At 45.4% G+C, this 13,804-nt stretch overlaps 5 protein-coding genes across 6 annotated transcripts in view; 3 read left to right on the top strand and 2 right to left on the bottom strand.

Moving 5' to 3' along the window:
• The first annotated feature begins 5,155 nt into the window (after window positions 1–5,155).
• LOC108099044 (uncharacterized protein C7orf50 homolog) lies at window positions 5,156–6,239 on the top strand. Its single transcript, XM_017202305.1, has 2 exons — window positions 5,156–5,426; window positions 5,480–6,239. Exons 1-2 carry the CDS (start codon window positions 5,270–5,272, stop codon window positions 6,136–6,138), a joined length of 816 nt encoding a protein of 271 aa, XP_017057794.1. The 5' UTR covers window positions 5,156–5,269; the 3' UTR covers window positions 6,139–6,239.
• LOC108099042 (nucleolar MIF4G domain-containing protein 1 homolog) lies at window positions 6,210–8,994 on the bottom strand. The gene is made up of 2 exons (XM_017202303.1): window positions 8,023–8,994; window positions 6,210–7,964 (listed from the first exon to the last, which is right to left on the bottom strand). Exons 1-2 carry the CDS (start codon window positions 8,894–8,896, stop codon window positions 6,280–6,282), a joined length of 2,559 nt encoding a protein of 852 aa, XP_017057792.1. The 5' UTR covers window positions 8,897–8,994; the 3' UTR covers window positions 6,210–6,279.
• A 575-nt stretch (window positions 8,995–9,569) lies between these two features.
• On the top strand, window positions 9,570–10,802 carry LOC108099043 (BLOC-1-related complex subunit 6). Its single transcript, XM_017202304.2, has 3 exons — window positions 9,570–10,072; window positions 10,125–10,611; window positions 10,669–10,802. The coding sequence occupies exons 1-3, from the start codon at window positions 9,673–9,675 to the stop codon at window positions 10,712–10,714; spliced, it is 933 nt and encodes a 310-aa protein (XP_017057793.1). The 5' UTR covers window positions 9,570–9,672; the 3' UTR covers window positions 10,715–10,802.
• Window positions 10,803–10,832: 30 nt separating this feature from the next.
• Window positions 10,833–11,605, bottom strand: LOC108099045 (peptidyl-prolyl cis-trans isomerase-like 1). The gene is made up of 2 exons (XM_017202306.2): window positions 11,431–11,605; window positions 10,833–11,324 (listed from the first exon to the last, which is right to left on the bottom strand). Exons 1-2 carry the CDS (start codon window positions 11,511–11,513, stop codon window positions 10,877–10,879), a joined length of 531 nt encoding a protein of 176 aa, XP_017057795.1. The 5' UTR covers window positions 11,514–11,605; the 3' UTR covers window positions 10,833–10,876.
• A 124-nt stretch (window positions 11,606–11,729) lies between these two features.
• LOC108099041 (homeodomain-interacting protein kinase 2) overlaps window positions 11,730–13,804 on the top strand; it is a 36,672-nt gene continuing 34,597 nt past the window's right edge. For both annotated transcript variants that reach the window (XM_017202301.2, XM_017202302.2), the window contains exon 1: window positions 11,730–11,980. The gene's annotated coding sequence lies outside the window, so the exon portion shown is untranslated. The remainder of the gene's footprint in view (window positions 11,981–13,804) is intronic.

Consider the following 13,804-nt stretch of genomic DNA (forward strand, 5'->3'; position numbering starts at 1 on the left):
GGATCATAAGTTTAGGCAGATAATTTTAAACCTTAAGAAAACACAACTTAACTTATGTTTTTCGTTTGAAAATCAGGTTTCTAACACGGAAATTAAACCAGATCAAAGTAAAAACTATTAAACATAATTTAGCTTAGCAGTTCTGCTCAAGAATGAATCTGTTAAACCAAACACCAAAGACCATTCATCATAATCAGCCGAAAACAAACAGAAATCTATAACGTTCTCCGACCCAAAGTAAATCATTAGTTGGCTTTAACGCTTTTTCTTCTCACCCAAAGTCAATCTAAAATGGGTTAGAGTAGGGTCTAGCCTAAATAGAGAAATAAGTGGACTGAATACAACATTTTATAGTCAAATTCGATACGTTGAAAACTAATTTGTATCAATTTGCAGCCGACCGCAGAATGAAGAAAAAACTACGATTTTCTGGTTTTTGCCAGGCTCGCCAAATCAATCAAAACCTTAGCAGTCGCACATGGAGCAAAACGATCAAAGCTGTATCGCGAAAAAACGGCGAGCTGAAAAAACCAAAAAAGAAAAGATTAATGAACAGAAATGTACATTAAATTGCTTGGCCCGACGCACTTGGACTTTCACTTTCCGTCGAACGTCGAACGGGGCAAGGAAAAGCGATAGGGCGAAGAAATTTATAGTTGGGAAACTATCTATCTATTCAACGCAGTATCTACGGGTATCTGACCCATTAAGCCAACAAACACACGCAATGCAAAACGCATTGGGATATCGCTCGTTGTCCCTGGCAATTGTTTTAATTGGATTGTTTATTGGGAAACGGGAAGTGGGGAGGGTTGCTCGGGTTCGGTTGCCATGCGAGCACTGCGGGTTGGCCTATCTTCTCCGACCTGCTTGTCCGCGAAACAGAGCCAACCCATATGCCCCCTGTATTGACCCAGTTAACCATATTCAATGCTCCGTTTTCCTCTTTCAGGGTCACGTGAACCAAAAACCAAATGGACTATCTAAAAGCGTTTCATTTTTTGCAACACTTCCTCAAGGCTTTCTGTATCGCCACTGATGTCGTCAGATCTGTGGATTATTTTAGGTATCCCACCAAGCATATATCTTCCTTTTGTTGTTTGTCCATTCTATATGCGTCTGTCGGTCTGTCTAGTAAATTAATGTCTAGCTAGGAATTCTTTCTGCACAATTTATTTTAGGACGCTTTTTAAATTTCAATGTGAAATCGTTTCAAAATATTCGGCGGGGGTTTCTTGTTGAGAAAGGAATTAGGACAAGTTATTTGTCCAACAATTTGTTTATACACCAAATAGAATTCACAGAAGTTTGTCAAGATCTGCAAAAATCCTTTAAGCTTCGAGACTCCAGAGCTGAGAAATTTTTATTTTGTTCAATAGGAGATCATTGAACCATCCAAGAGCAATTTTTACAATTTTAATACGACTCTTTACAGGCAGAATTTTTACGGATACCATTTATCTTTTCAAACGTCTCATTATCGCCGACTGGATTGCTTTCTCCGACTTGACCAGACGATTTTTCATATTTTAACGAACTGAATTTACGCGACATATCGTAAAGAGACCCTGATGTTATATAGCTATCGAATGCGGCTTGTGTGCTGCCCCAAACAATCTGTCACAATTTATTTTAACACTTGCTCCCCCATGTCGTTACTCTGTCGCCCAAAAAACATATTGTATTTGTTTCGGTCTATATTTTGGCAATTGTTTTTTGGGATTTTCTCTGAAAACATTTCGGTGACGGAAGTGCGCGTGTCGGCGCGACGCCATTTAAGCCAAAAAAATGAATATGGCTATATAATGTGTGTACTTAACGACTCGAAAAACAGGCGGTGCATTAATATTTCAGCAGCGTTTCGAACGCGCAAATCTGTGACGCCCTCGAGTCGCCAAATCCTGACTTGCATTTCGAATCAAGACGCCGTTTAATTTCCCTATATAGAAAGAAATATATCGGCAAACAGTAGCACATATAGAAATCCACGTAGAGAGAGAATATATAAACCAGCCGGCCATCAACTAAACGGCCCATGGCCTGCATAAACAATTTGACGTCAATTCGAATGGAAATGGAAAGAGATCAGAATAAATATCTGACTTTGGGATCGGGGGGAATCAAAATATAGCTAATAAATGTGTTTTCATCTCTCTCGGCTCACTCTACTTCTGAAAATAAATCAAAGAGCTTATAGTAAGAAGCCATTAGAAAGGAAATTATATGCTGCAAAGGAAGCCGGCAATTTGTTTGCTCATAGTCTGGTCAGAGAATTACGAGCCAACTATCTGCGGAGCTCTGAAATGCACTCAACCCTTGTACAGAATGACTCAACCACTCAACCACCCAAAAACCGACCACCAATGAGCCAAAGGGCGGCTATTCGCAAACATAGGCAACGCGAAACATCGCTTGTTGGCCAACTTGCCAAGTTGCAATGGGCAACATTGAAAAATAAGTATGCAAAGAGCGAAAATAGTTAGCCGGTGACCCTTAAAAAGCGATATTTGACATTTGTGCTCAAAATACACATTTTGCCAGTGCCGCAAAGAAAAGGAAAACTACAAAAGGAAAACTTAAGGGGCAAGGTATGGTAGAAAGCTACAAAAAACCATTTGAATCAATGGAATAATATAAACATACATATATAGGAACAGTCTCTTTCAGTCTGAATAACATGAGTCATTTTAACTTTTATATGAAAATACATTTATAATCAAAACAAAAACAAGTTAAACAGATCATTTATGGCAACATTTTATGGCAAAAACGTCAGTATTTGATATTTCCAAAACTGCCTAATTGATATACTACGTTCTAAAATCAACAGTACGGCACTGGAAAATCCTCAACTGACAGCAGAAATGATATACCGCATTTACTCATTCATACCATTAGACGAACGAATGAGTTCAGATCAAATACATATATTTTATTTTTGGGGGGCCTTAATTGCCGACGAGCAGATCCAATTTTAGAGGAAAACTATTGGAAAAGAACTTGCACAGGGGAGAAGTCAGAAGGTGGAAAACGATTCCGAAGATGCGGCTGCCAAATAGATACAAGTTGCTGGCGCATAGAGTAGATACAGATTTGAATCCGAATCTGAATCTGAATCATGATGGACGCACACAAGTGGACCTCGGCCACGCCTCTCTGCTTCAGCTGATGTAATACTCGTTCAAACGGATGTGCGGAAATGTTTATAAACAAACAAGAGGAATGCACGGAAAGAAAATTTCAGACACAAAGGATATTCAGTAAAAGATGCACAGCGTATTATATTAATATATTCCGAACTAGAAAAGATCTGTGGCTCATGATTGTTCTATTTGTTGACCAACTGGTACTTACACTTATTGCGCGTACTGTCGAGCATTTAGGTGCCGGAGCTTTATCATTCCAGAACAGAAAGTTAGCTTCTGTGGGGCGATACTTCTAGCGTTTCGTTTGGGGTTGGCCTTCTTCACGTTTGTTTCGGCCGCTCGCGTTGTCACAGAAACCGCAGGCAATAAATACGAGGGGAGGGAGGGGTCAAAGGGGGCGACACCGCAGTACCGAAGTATGTTAGAAAGTAAAAAGCGCGAAAACAAATGCCACTATATTGATTACTGGAAAGGCACAGTAAAACACACGCGCGTTGTTACCGGCGAAGTTAACCGGAGTCGTTAGCCTTTATTTCTTTTTCTGTTTGTTGTGACAGGTCTGCTGTCTGCACTTGTTGTTGCTCTGGCTATTGACAATCCAATTAGCCAGTGAATATGCCGCCCTTCCAATCAGATAAGGCCATATACCCCAAGATATCCGGAATATCTTGAAACGCTTTCACCACAGAAAAATTGCTGAATTATGGGATGGTTTCGATTGGATCCCAGAACGATTCGGTTAGAACTTGGTATGGAAACGCGTTGAAAAGCCACCAAAGACCGCGACCGAAAGAGGAAAACGCGATGCGAACGGGAACACAACTAAAGCAGAACTGAATGGCCAGCGGAGGAATCCAATGGCCAACCAATTCTGAGTGAGAGCTTTCCTCTCACTCGCCATGGGCGGAAAACTCAGGAAAAGACGGAAAATGCTATTTTTGCCCACGCCGGAAAACTACTCAAAGAGCCAAGCCAAGATGAAGCAATAATGTGTGAACATTTAAACTGAGCAAATTGTTTACAACGCTTTTTGGGTGGAAGGCGCGCCGGCGTCCAGCAGATGAAAGTGAAATTCCCATTGGACGAGGAAAGGAAAAGAAAAAGGTGTGGAAGTCCAATAACTCAATTCAATAAAACTTAAGATGTTGGAGATCTAATGATTGGGTTACATAGTTTTTAGTGGTGTTAACTATTTTTAATATTTGTTTTTCCACAAGTTTGACTAGAGGGCGTCAAAAAACCGTTAAAATCCATCCCTGTAAAGCTTAAAATAAACTGTACATTTCAACAGTCTTACTTGTTGTGTTGACCTAAAACTGTAAATATAACTGTAATCATACATATTAAGTGGGGCTTGTACTCACCTTTGAATAAAAAACAGCTGGGATCTTGAGCCTTCCGCCCACTCCTGCAGGCGAACAACAGCTGTTTCAGGACTTCCTTTACTCCACAATCCTTTCTTATTTTACTTTCCAACAGAAAGTTGTCGTTTAAAACCGAAAAACATTTTTTTTTTGCCGGTGACACACACACGAACGCACTGCCAAAAATACACACATACACGCGCAAATCAACGGTAGCATTTTGCCGGTTGAAGCCCGATTTTTTGTTGTTGTTGACGCCAAGTAATTTATGGAAAATAAAAAATATCTTAAAATACTTACCTTTTAGATGATATATGTACTGTTTAATATACTTCTTAAAAGCTATTTTGTTGATTAAATACAATTATCACACGGGATTTAATTCCGCGCGGCGAATTTTGCATGGCAAATATTAAACTGATACCGGGCGGAAATTCGTCTCAAAAAAGAGAGGGCGGTATGGGCACAGCCTTACACACACGAAATGCACTTGAACTCGATTAACTCTGGCCTTTAACTATTTTACTAATTAATTATTTTGGCAATTTGTTTATTTTTGCACGCGTTGCCGGATCGGTTGTGACTAGTCATATGTTAGGTGATGCCGTACTGCTTTTGTAACCACAGTGTGGGAACGCCGGTTAGTGTTGGCTAACGTCGGCGAAGACAAAACACATTTTGTTTGGAATTCAAGATTTTATTTTCTTTTTACCTAACGTTTCAACTTTTTGAATTATTTTTTAAACGAAAAGTGTTGACATGGCCCGCACTGAACTGGAGAAAAAGACTAAGCGCCAAGGCAAAAAACGCTCGCACGAGTCGGCTGGAAGCGCGGAACATGCGGCCAGCGACGACGAGGTGGCCAACAAAAGTTTGATCCTAGAGCCACAGGTGGAGCAACAGGCGGTCAATACAGGTTGGTTGTCTTCACACCTTTCCCAGCCACAAATCAGATGTCCAATATTGCAGAAAAGGCGACAAAGAGGCGCCAAAAAGGCGAAGAAACATTGGTCACCAAGAAACGCAGCAAAAAGTCTTCAACGGAGGAGCACGAAGGCGAAGAAACGGCTCCACAGAAACCGTTTAAGAGAAAACAAGTCCAGGAAACAAAGAAACCCGTAAAGGAGAAGCGCAGCAAGCAGGAAACCCACTCGGAGGACGACGAAGAGGACTCCCAACCCACGGAAGAGCAGTTAAAGGAAGCATCTCTTCCGGAAAATTCCAACGCAGTGGTCACCGTACGCCAGAAGAAGAAGCAGAAGCACCAGCAGCGCCTCGAGGCCCAAAAGAGCCAGAACTCCAACAAAGAGGCCAAAGTCAACAAGGAATACCTCCTCAAATGGAAGGAGTCGCGTCAGGAGTGGAAGTTTAATAAACTTCGACAGATTTCCATTCAGCAGACGGCGTTCGACGAAAATAAATTAGAAGCGGATCTGTGGCCCACAGCCCTGGAGTACTTGGCCAGTTCCCAGGGCGCAGCGCGTTCGAAGATCAGCCAACTGGCTGAGGAGGTCATCCAGAAACTAGACAAGGAGGCCGAGAAGTTGGAGGACGAGTCCGAGCGGCAGAAACTGATCGAATCCACGCGATATCAGCGGGCACGCGATCTCCTCCAGAACTTCGATTAGTTCTTAGGTTGTTCAAGTTTTATCTAGACAGTAATAAGCCCTTATATAATTTACAAAACTACAAAATCAAATCAGATTAAACCCACATTTTTAGAAAAAAATGTACAATTTAATAAGGTCACCTTTGAAGTCTACTTAAATTTACAGGTCCACATAAGCCAACAGCTTGTCCAGATGATCCACCCGCTGCTGCAGCAGCTGCTGCTCCTCCTCCTTCAACTTGAGCTTCTCCAGTTGATCCGGTTTCAGAAGGAAGTGCTGCAGGAAAAGCCTCACGCTCTGTTTGAACTGCTGGAGCTTGGGGTTCTTGGCCACGCGTTCGAATGTCTGATAAACCTCCCGCTCATCAGGCGCCAACAGCAACCGCACCATGACCTCCTTCATGAAGTAGAAGCTCAGCTTGTCCAGCTGCATGAAGTCCACGACTTTGAGAACAGACAGCTGCAGACCAGCGGCCAGGATGACTTGCTGGAGAAAGCTGGCCAGATTGCGGATCTGCGGTTTGGACAGCTTTTCAATGTCATTAATCCGGTCCCAGCTGGCGAACTGGAATGCCAACTGATACTTCCTGTTGAACTGACAGAACTTGAGGGCCAGGTGGGCGTAGTAAGGATTGGCTCGCTTCTCGTTGAGGGCGCAATGGATGATCACATAGGCCACCGACCGCTGGTCCTTCAGAGCCAAGTGCAGGATCTTCTCGAAGGCATCCACGTAGTCGGCGGCACTCATGATAATGCAGAAGATGTTCCGCCTTTCCGCTGTGTTCATTTGCTGCTTTTTGGCCAGCTCAAGCAGCTGATCTGCGAATCCTCCATTCGCAGACTTCGACGAGTTCCTGTCCGGCTTTTGCTTGGCGGAGCCCATCTCGTCGAGGTTTGCCGTCCAGGCAGAGCCCACGATCCACCACTTGCCCACCTTGTCGGCGCGCAGCAGATCCTCGAGGGTTATGTTCAGCGTGACCACGTAGCGATCGTTCTTCAGCATGGCCTTCAGACGCTTGCGGAGGTTTTCCGCCAACTCGGGATCGTATTGGGGCAGCTTTTGCATGTTGTTGTTCTTGACAGCAGTGAGGATGTCCACCATGAACCGCAGGCGGGGATTCTCCTTCAGTTCCAGAGGTGCGCCTGCAATCTGCGATTGAACTCTTTGCATCATGGTCTTGAAGGCCAGAGGATCGTCCTTGCGCAGGCGGAAGCCAATGGACTGGAAGATCAGCAGAAGGCACTCCACGCTCTTCTCGCAGAGCTGGTCGGACAATTTGCCAATCAGCTCCATCAGCAGACTCAGCTCGTAGATCTTGAAGAGGTACATGTAGCAGAGAACCAGCACGAGGTTGTTCAGTCGCTTATCCTCCACTTCCAGGTTGTTTATATCCCTAACATGACCCTCGAATAGTTCCACAAAGGTCTGCAGAAAGTGGGCACCGATCTCGCTGCCTATTTGGGCATGCAGGTAGGCCAGTAACACCATGTGCTCCTGCACCATTCGCTCGTTGGTTCGAGTGGCGCCCAGGAGGGCTTCCTGGAGCAACTTGGTCAGGGTCTCGTTCATGTTGTAGCGGGAGTTCTTCATGTACAGCGCCTCTATGCCAGCGGCAATCTTGTGCAGGTTCGCCTCGGACAGTCGATTGAGCAGACCCTTGCACTGCTTCAGCAGGCGGGCCAGGATCTCGGCCTGCTTCTCGCTGGATCCTGCGCTGGCGGCCATCAGAGCTCGCTGGTGAGGGGGTATGTACTTCTGGCCGGCGACAGAGGCCTCTTGCTCCACGGGATCGGGCAGGATGTTGCCCTCGGCATCGCGTTTCCTCCCGTAAATGTCTTCCTTAACTGTGATTGGGATAAGCGAGATTAAAGGGTGTGCTTGGAAGCGGACTGATTTACTCACTTTTGGGCGACTCCTCCTCTCGTTCGGACTCCTCCTCGCTTTCTTCTTCATCTCCGCTAATGTCCTCATCATCATCTGACCTACTGTCGTCTTCCGAATTTGCATTATCTTCCGGGAAGTCTGCTTTTTCGTCTTCCTGCTCTTCCTCATCGCTCCACATGCCGGCTTCCTCCTTTTCCTGTTGTTCCTTCAGCCGCTTCTTGCGTTCCTGCTTCTCCTCCCACTTCTGCTTCTCCTCCTCGTCGTCCAGGACAAAGTCCAGCAAATAATCCAGGCCGTCGTTGAACATCTTTCTAACCAGGCGGTTTTTGTCCTTGGATTTGTTGAGCTTCAGCTTCTTTTCCAGCTTGTTGATCTCGCGATCCTCTTCCTGGTTCTCCAGACGGAGTTGCTTGAGCCTTTGCTTTTTGGACTTGGCTTCCAGTTCCTTCTGCTGGCGGAGTTCCTTTCTTCTCACTGCCTCTTCATCCTGCCTTTGGATAGAGCCTCCTTGCATTTTCTTTGCCTTCTTACCCAGAGGTTCGAACACCTGAACCTTTTCCGCCTGGGGCATCAGAGCATCCACCTCCGGATCACTGAAATCCGAGTCTATGGACTCGTCATCATCGCTGGCAATTTCGCCGGACAGGAGCTGTTCACTGGGAATATCTTCCGGATTTATTTTCGGTTTCTTGCTCCTTTTCTTCTTCTTGCTTTTACCTAGCAGTGACTGCGCTGCCGACGCCTCCGCCGCTGCGACCACGCGCTGAGTGCCGTTTGTTTTGCCGGCGTGATAAAGTCGTTTGTTCTGCTTTTTGATCTCAGACTTTTGCTTTCTTTGCTCCTTGCGGGTTAGCGGCTTCTTTTTGCCCTCCTTTTGCTTTATTTTAACCATTTTGCAGGTGAATTTTAAGCAATAACAGTCGGATCACATTTGAGACTTGTTGTGTCGGCTTAATCAGCTGTGTTTGGACTAGTGTTGTACAACCACGTGGCAGTAACATACATTTATTTTCGAATCGCAGTTTTTCAGGCAAAATTTCAACCACCGAAAAATAAAAATCTTTGAGTGCAGTTTTTTTATGGATGCGATTACAAAAGTTTAGAGTTATTTCACTTTGGAATCCGACCAAAACTGAAAAAGTTATGGCTTACGGAAGTGTACTTTTGGGTCTCCTATGGGCCACCATCTAGGAAGTTGGAAATTCCCGACATGAACAGGGGTCAAAATTTCGACTCTCGAAAAATGGAAAACTATGAATGCAGTTGTTTTATGGATGCGATTACTAACGCTTGGAGGTATGTAACTTTGGAATCGAACCAAAATTGGCAAAGTTATGGCTTACGGAGGTGTATTTTTTTATATCTTTTTAGCAAACCCTCTGAAAACTTGACCCTAACCAAAATAATAAATTTTTAACGTAGATTGTTTTGGAACAAACTGTTTGCTACTTTTAAATCGGGTTCAAATTGGTTTATCCGTTATTTCTGTACTGAAAATTTCGATATCGAAATGGTTCGGAGCTCTGCTGCATTTTCTAATCGTATATTAGAGTGACCATTTAAAAGTGAATACTTTTAGGTATTTATTGAGTTGTGTTTTTCCAAAACATTTGGAGCTGCAGGTCTTCTTTGTTTTGATTGGATTCAAAGGCGCTGAAAACGTTCTCCATGTCGCACCGCCACCAGGACATCCCCATCCGACCTCGGTACGGCTTAGACGAGGAGGCGAACAGCCAGGCGGAGGTCAGCGGGCCGAGTTCTGCGAGATCCGGAGCCACGCCTGCATCCTCGTACACGGAGATCCCCTTTCTGGCCCAATATCCCGGCGCTGTACCGGATCACGTGCTCCAGGATCTGACGCCGACGGCGGTGGGGAATCCTGCGATGCCGGGGAGCGCAGGAAGAGCGCCTAACGGCGAGAGCTATGTGAATCTCGATTCAGGCGAGGACGACGAGGAGGCGGAGGAGAATGATCCTGCGGAGGAGGAGGACAACAGCAACTCGAACAGCAACTCCAAGGACAGTTCCGGCGGCATCCAGATGCACAGGCGCCTGCAGGCGGACAGCAGTAGGAACCAACTGACATCCCTGAATTCCCAACTACAGTTTCTCCTTTTAAGATCTCCCCTACGAACTGGAGGGCACCAGCGACTCGGACGGAATGCGCCACTTCGTGGCCCACGACTTGGAGGCCAAGCTGCGCGAGGGCGTGGCTGCCGCAGCGGATTACTCCTCGGAACACACCACGCCCTCCACTTCCATGGGTCACGGAGTTCCAGCGGGAATGGGCACCTCCGGAAACGGGCTGCTCACGCGGAGGTTCCTGCAGTCCCGCAACATCCCCGAAGTGGACGGCAGTGTGCTGAGCGACATTGAGCTGGAGGCCCAGTACCTGGCCACCTCGGTGGACAACCTGCTCGAGAATCTGGGCAACCTGCTGCACTCCATCTCCTCGATCACCGCCGACAACGTGGAGGTGCACCGGAACGCCGTCAACAAGCTCACCGACACCCTGGATGCGAACATCAAGTGCCAGTACCAACTGCTGGCCAAAGCGGAGGAGATCACCAAGTCGATGAAGCCCACGGAGCAGCTTGGCCTGCGCATGTAAGTGGCTGCAGTCTCTCGGAGCAACTTAAATCCTCAAATCTCTTCTCTTTGCAGCAGGGAGATCAAGCGACTGGTGGACATGCTGGACAGCACCATGTAGGAGAGGGCTCTGCATCCTGTGATCTGTGCAATCAAAAATATCTTGTGTTTCTAGTCATTCCTTAAATACATTTAAATTATGAAACAGAGTAACGCGAAAGTAGTGCATACCAGCAATCTAGATTTTTCAAACGAGTTTCTATATTTAAAGATAAGTGCGATCTCAAAGCTTCTCCACCTTGGCCTTTATGATCCGCAAGGGATCCACAGGTCGGTCGTTCTTGTCGGTCTCGACCATTCCTATCCGCTTTACCACCTCCATGCCGGTGTAGACCCTGCCGAAGATCGTGTGCTTGCCGTCCAGCCATTGCGTGGGCGCCAGGGTGATGAAGAACTGGGATCCGTTGGTGTCCGGACCCGAGTTGGCCATCGAGAGGATTCCGGCCCCCGTGTGCTTCAGGTCGCCGTGCAGCTCGTCCCCGAACTCGGAGCCGTAGATGGAGGTTCCCCCGCGCCCCGTTCCCGTGGGGTCGCCGCCCTGGATCATGAAGTCCCTGATTATCCGGTGGAACACCACGTTGTTGTAGTAGCCCCTCCTCGACAGCTCCGCGAAGTTTCTGCACGTGTTGGGGGCATGTTTCCAGTACAGTTCCACCGTGATTTCACCCATGCTGCGGAAAAAATTATAAAACAATTACTGAGGGTTCCATTTTTTGAGACTGATTTACCGTATCGAGCGTGCACTGTATCTACGAAGGTTGTTTGTTTACAACTCACCTAGTTTCCAAAGTCACGAAATGCGGTTGCCAAGCCTTGTCAGGAATGCCCCCCGAGCTGCCAGGATCAGTTAAAGACAGCATTTTCTGTTAGATTTTGTCCTATAATCTTTTCGCGAGAAATTAAGAAATTGTTTACAGGCGGCTCGTTGTAGTGTGGCCAGCTAAATTTATCATATTTAATGCTACCGGGGTAAGCAAAGCCTTCAACCTTTATGAAGTCACATTCGGTATATTTAAACATCTAATTGGTATTTATTAGGGTATTTTGCACGCACTGCATGGTATTTTGGCACCGCCTGGCGACAGTCAGCCTAGTTCCATTTCTAAATTCGACGAAAAAAAACGCGGACGGGAAAAAAACGCGGACGAGCGTAAAGCAAAATTCGTCGGGCTCGCGAGAAAGAAAAAGACACAAAACACACGGAGAGCCTGTGTCTGCGTGTGCGTGAGTGAGAGAACGCGAAAAGAAAGATAGGGAACCATGGCGAGTGTTTTTTTATAATTAAATATCCACAACACTTTCCAAATAATTGTAAATGAAGCAAAAAGTAAGCCAAATATGAAAAGCAATTTCCCCAAGTGTGTGTGTGTGTCAAAGAGAGCGTGTTTTTTTGTTTGCTGTGTGTGTCGCTGAGAGAGAAGAAGAAGCAAAGCGAAAGAGAGAAGAGAAACTCTCAAAAATGAATTGAAAACGATGAACTCAAAGTAGAGCGTGAGCGTGTGTTGGTGAGAAAAACAAAGAGCGAAACTATTTTCAATTGCATTTTTAACTTGTTTTCGCCATGGAATTGTTGTTGGACTTGTGTTTTTTGTTTGCCTTTTGTTAGCAACAATTTCTATACAGGGTGTTTTGTGCAGCAGAGATTGGCGTTTTTTGTATTTCGTCGCTGGGGGCGGTTTCCATATGGGGAACCCTGGTTTTCCACTGTTTTTCTCACATGCGGGTGCATGTTTTCCCTCTCTCTTTTCATTTCGCTCAATTAAGGCCGTTTTGTGTCGAAATTTCCTATCTATAAAGGCCCCGAGTTCTCGAAATTACAAACCCTAACAACAATCCATTGAAACGATGGTTGTCCGTTGTTTGTCTTTCTATGTATGACGAATGTACCTTCCTATTTGACGTATCCCAACGTATTCCAGAAATATCTAGAACAGAATTTGAAAACGGAACTTATATAGGCCTGAACACTTTTTGTTACCAATAAATACAAGTATATATTTACTTCCACGCGAAAACAATAAGATTTTGTAGGGATGCAGCATAATTTGTTTCCCTAATTTATTCATAAACTGAGCCCACAATGCTCTGCAATAAAATTAGTCTATATCAGGTTGAGGAATTCTTTTACATTTGGGACTTTTATCCCCCTGGGTATTTTTTATTGTTTGGGATTTATTGCCAACTCTTTTAGCTCGGCGTTTATCAAAACAAAAGAAAACAACTGGCAAACGGAAATCACTCCTTGTTCATCTTCCCCTCTGCTCCTTTTCTTCCTCTCTTATTCTCTCACTTATCCTCCTGTGACGCTGCGTCATCATAATCATCAACTCAACGGCGTATGTCGATTCATCAAAGAAACCGCCGCCGGCTGCTCCCTCTCTCTTTCGATCCGCCAGCGTTAGAGTGAGAGAGGCAGAGAGCGTGCTCATTCATGCGAAGGATACCGAAAGAGAGAGTCGCTCTCTCTCTTTCTATTTCTCCATTTCCCTATGTTTTTTTTTTATGTAAATCATTTAAAGGGAAATTGTTGCACAACTTTAACGAGTCGTGATGGGGCGGTGGGTGGGTCACTGCTTGTGGGTTTTCCCGGCTTAGCCCTTCCCCCACTCCCCGTTCGTCCCTTTTGGCAGCTGTCAATTAGGGCTTACAAGAGAAAAAAACTCGAAGCTTCCATATGTTCGGTGTCCCTCCCACGATTCTCCACCTCCAACAGCTGTTGGAAAGTTTACCAAATGAGATTACGTTCGGGGGAAAGTGGGAGCTCGGGGGTTCGTAGCTTTATTGGCCTGTAATTGATGCCCAGGCTGCCAACCATATTGCTGATTGAATTGTGGCGTTCTCGCCGCGGCGAAAAGAAAAAGGGGTGTGGATGACAACCTAGAAGACTGCTGACGTTGCCACCAAAACCCGTTTAAGCTGCAACTAATCGAGTCTATTGTGGGGGAACCCCCGGGGACACAGACTCGTAGAAATCGCATCCTGCTGTGCCAAATGAAACCCGAAAGTCCATTTGGCAAATTTAAGATTTGGTCGTTACCGTTTTCGGGGACATTTTACTATGTTGATTATAAACGTTTTTTTCCCTTATGTACATTGTTTGTGCATTAAATAAGAAACATTCATTTACGATGGAACCCTTAAAGATTTTTCA

Source organism: Drosophila ficusphila, unplaced genomic scaffold (genome assembly GCF_018152265.1).
Source record: "Drosophila ficusphila isolate 14025-0441.05 unplaced genomic scaffold, ASM1815226v1 contig_288, whole genome shotgun sequence".
Lineage (NCBI taxonomy): Eukaryota > Metazoa > Arthropoda > Insecta > Diptera > Drosophilidae > Drosophila > Drosophila ficusphila.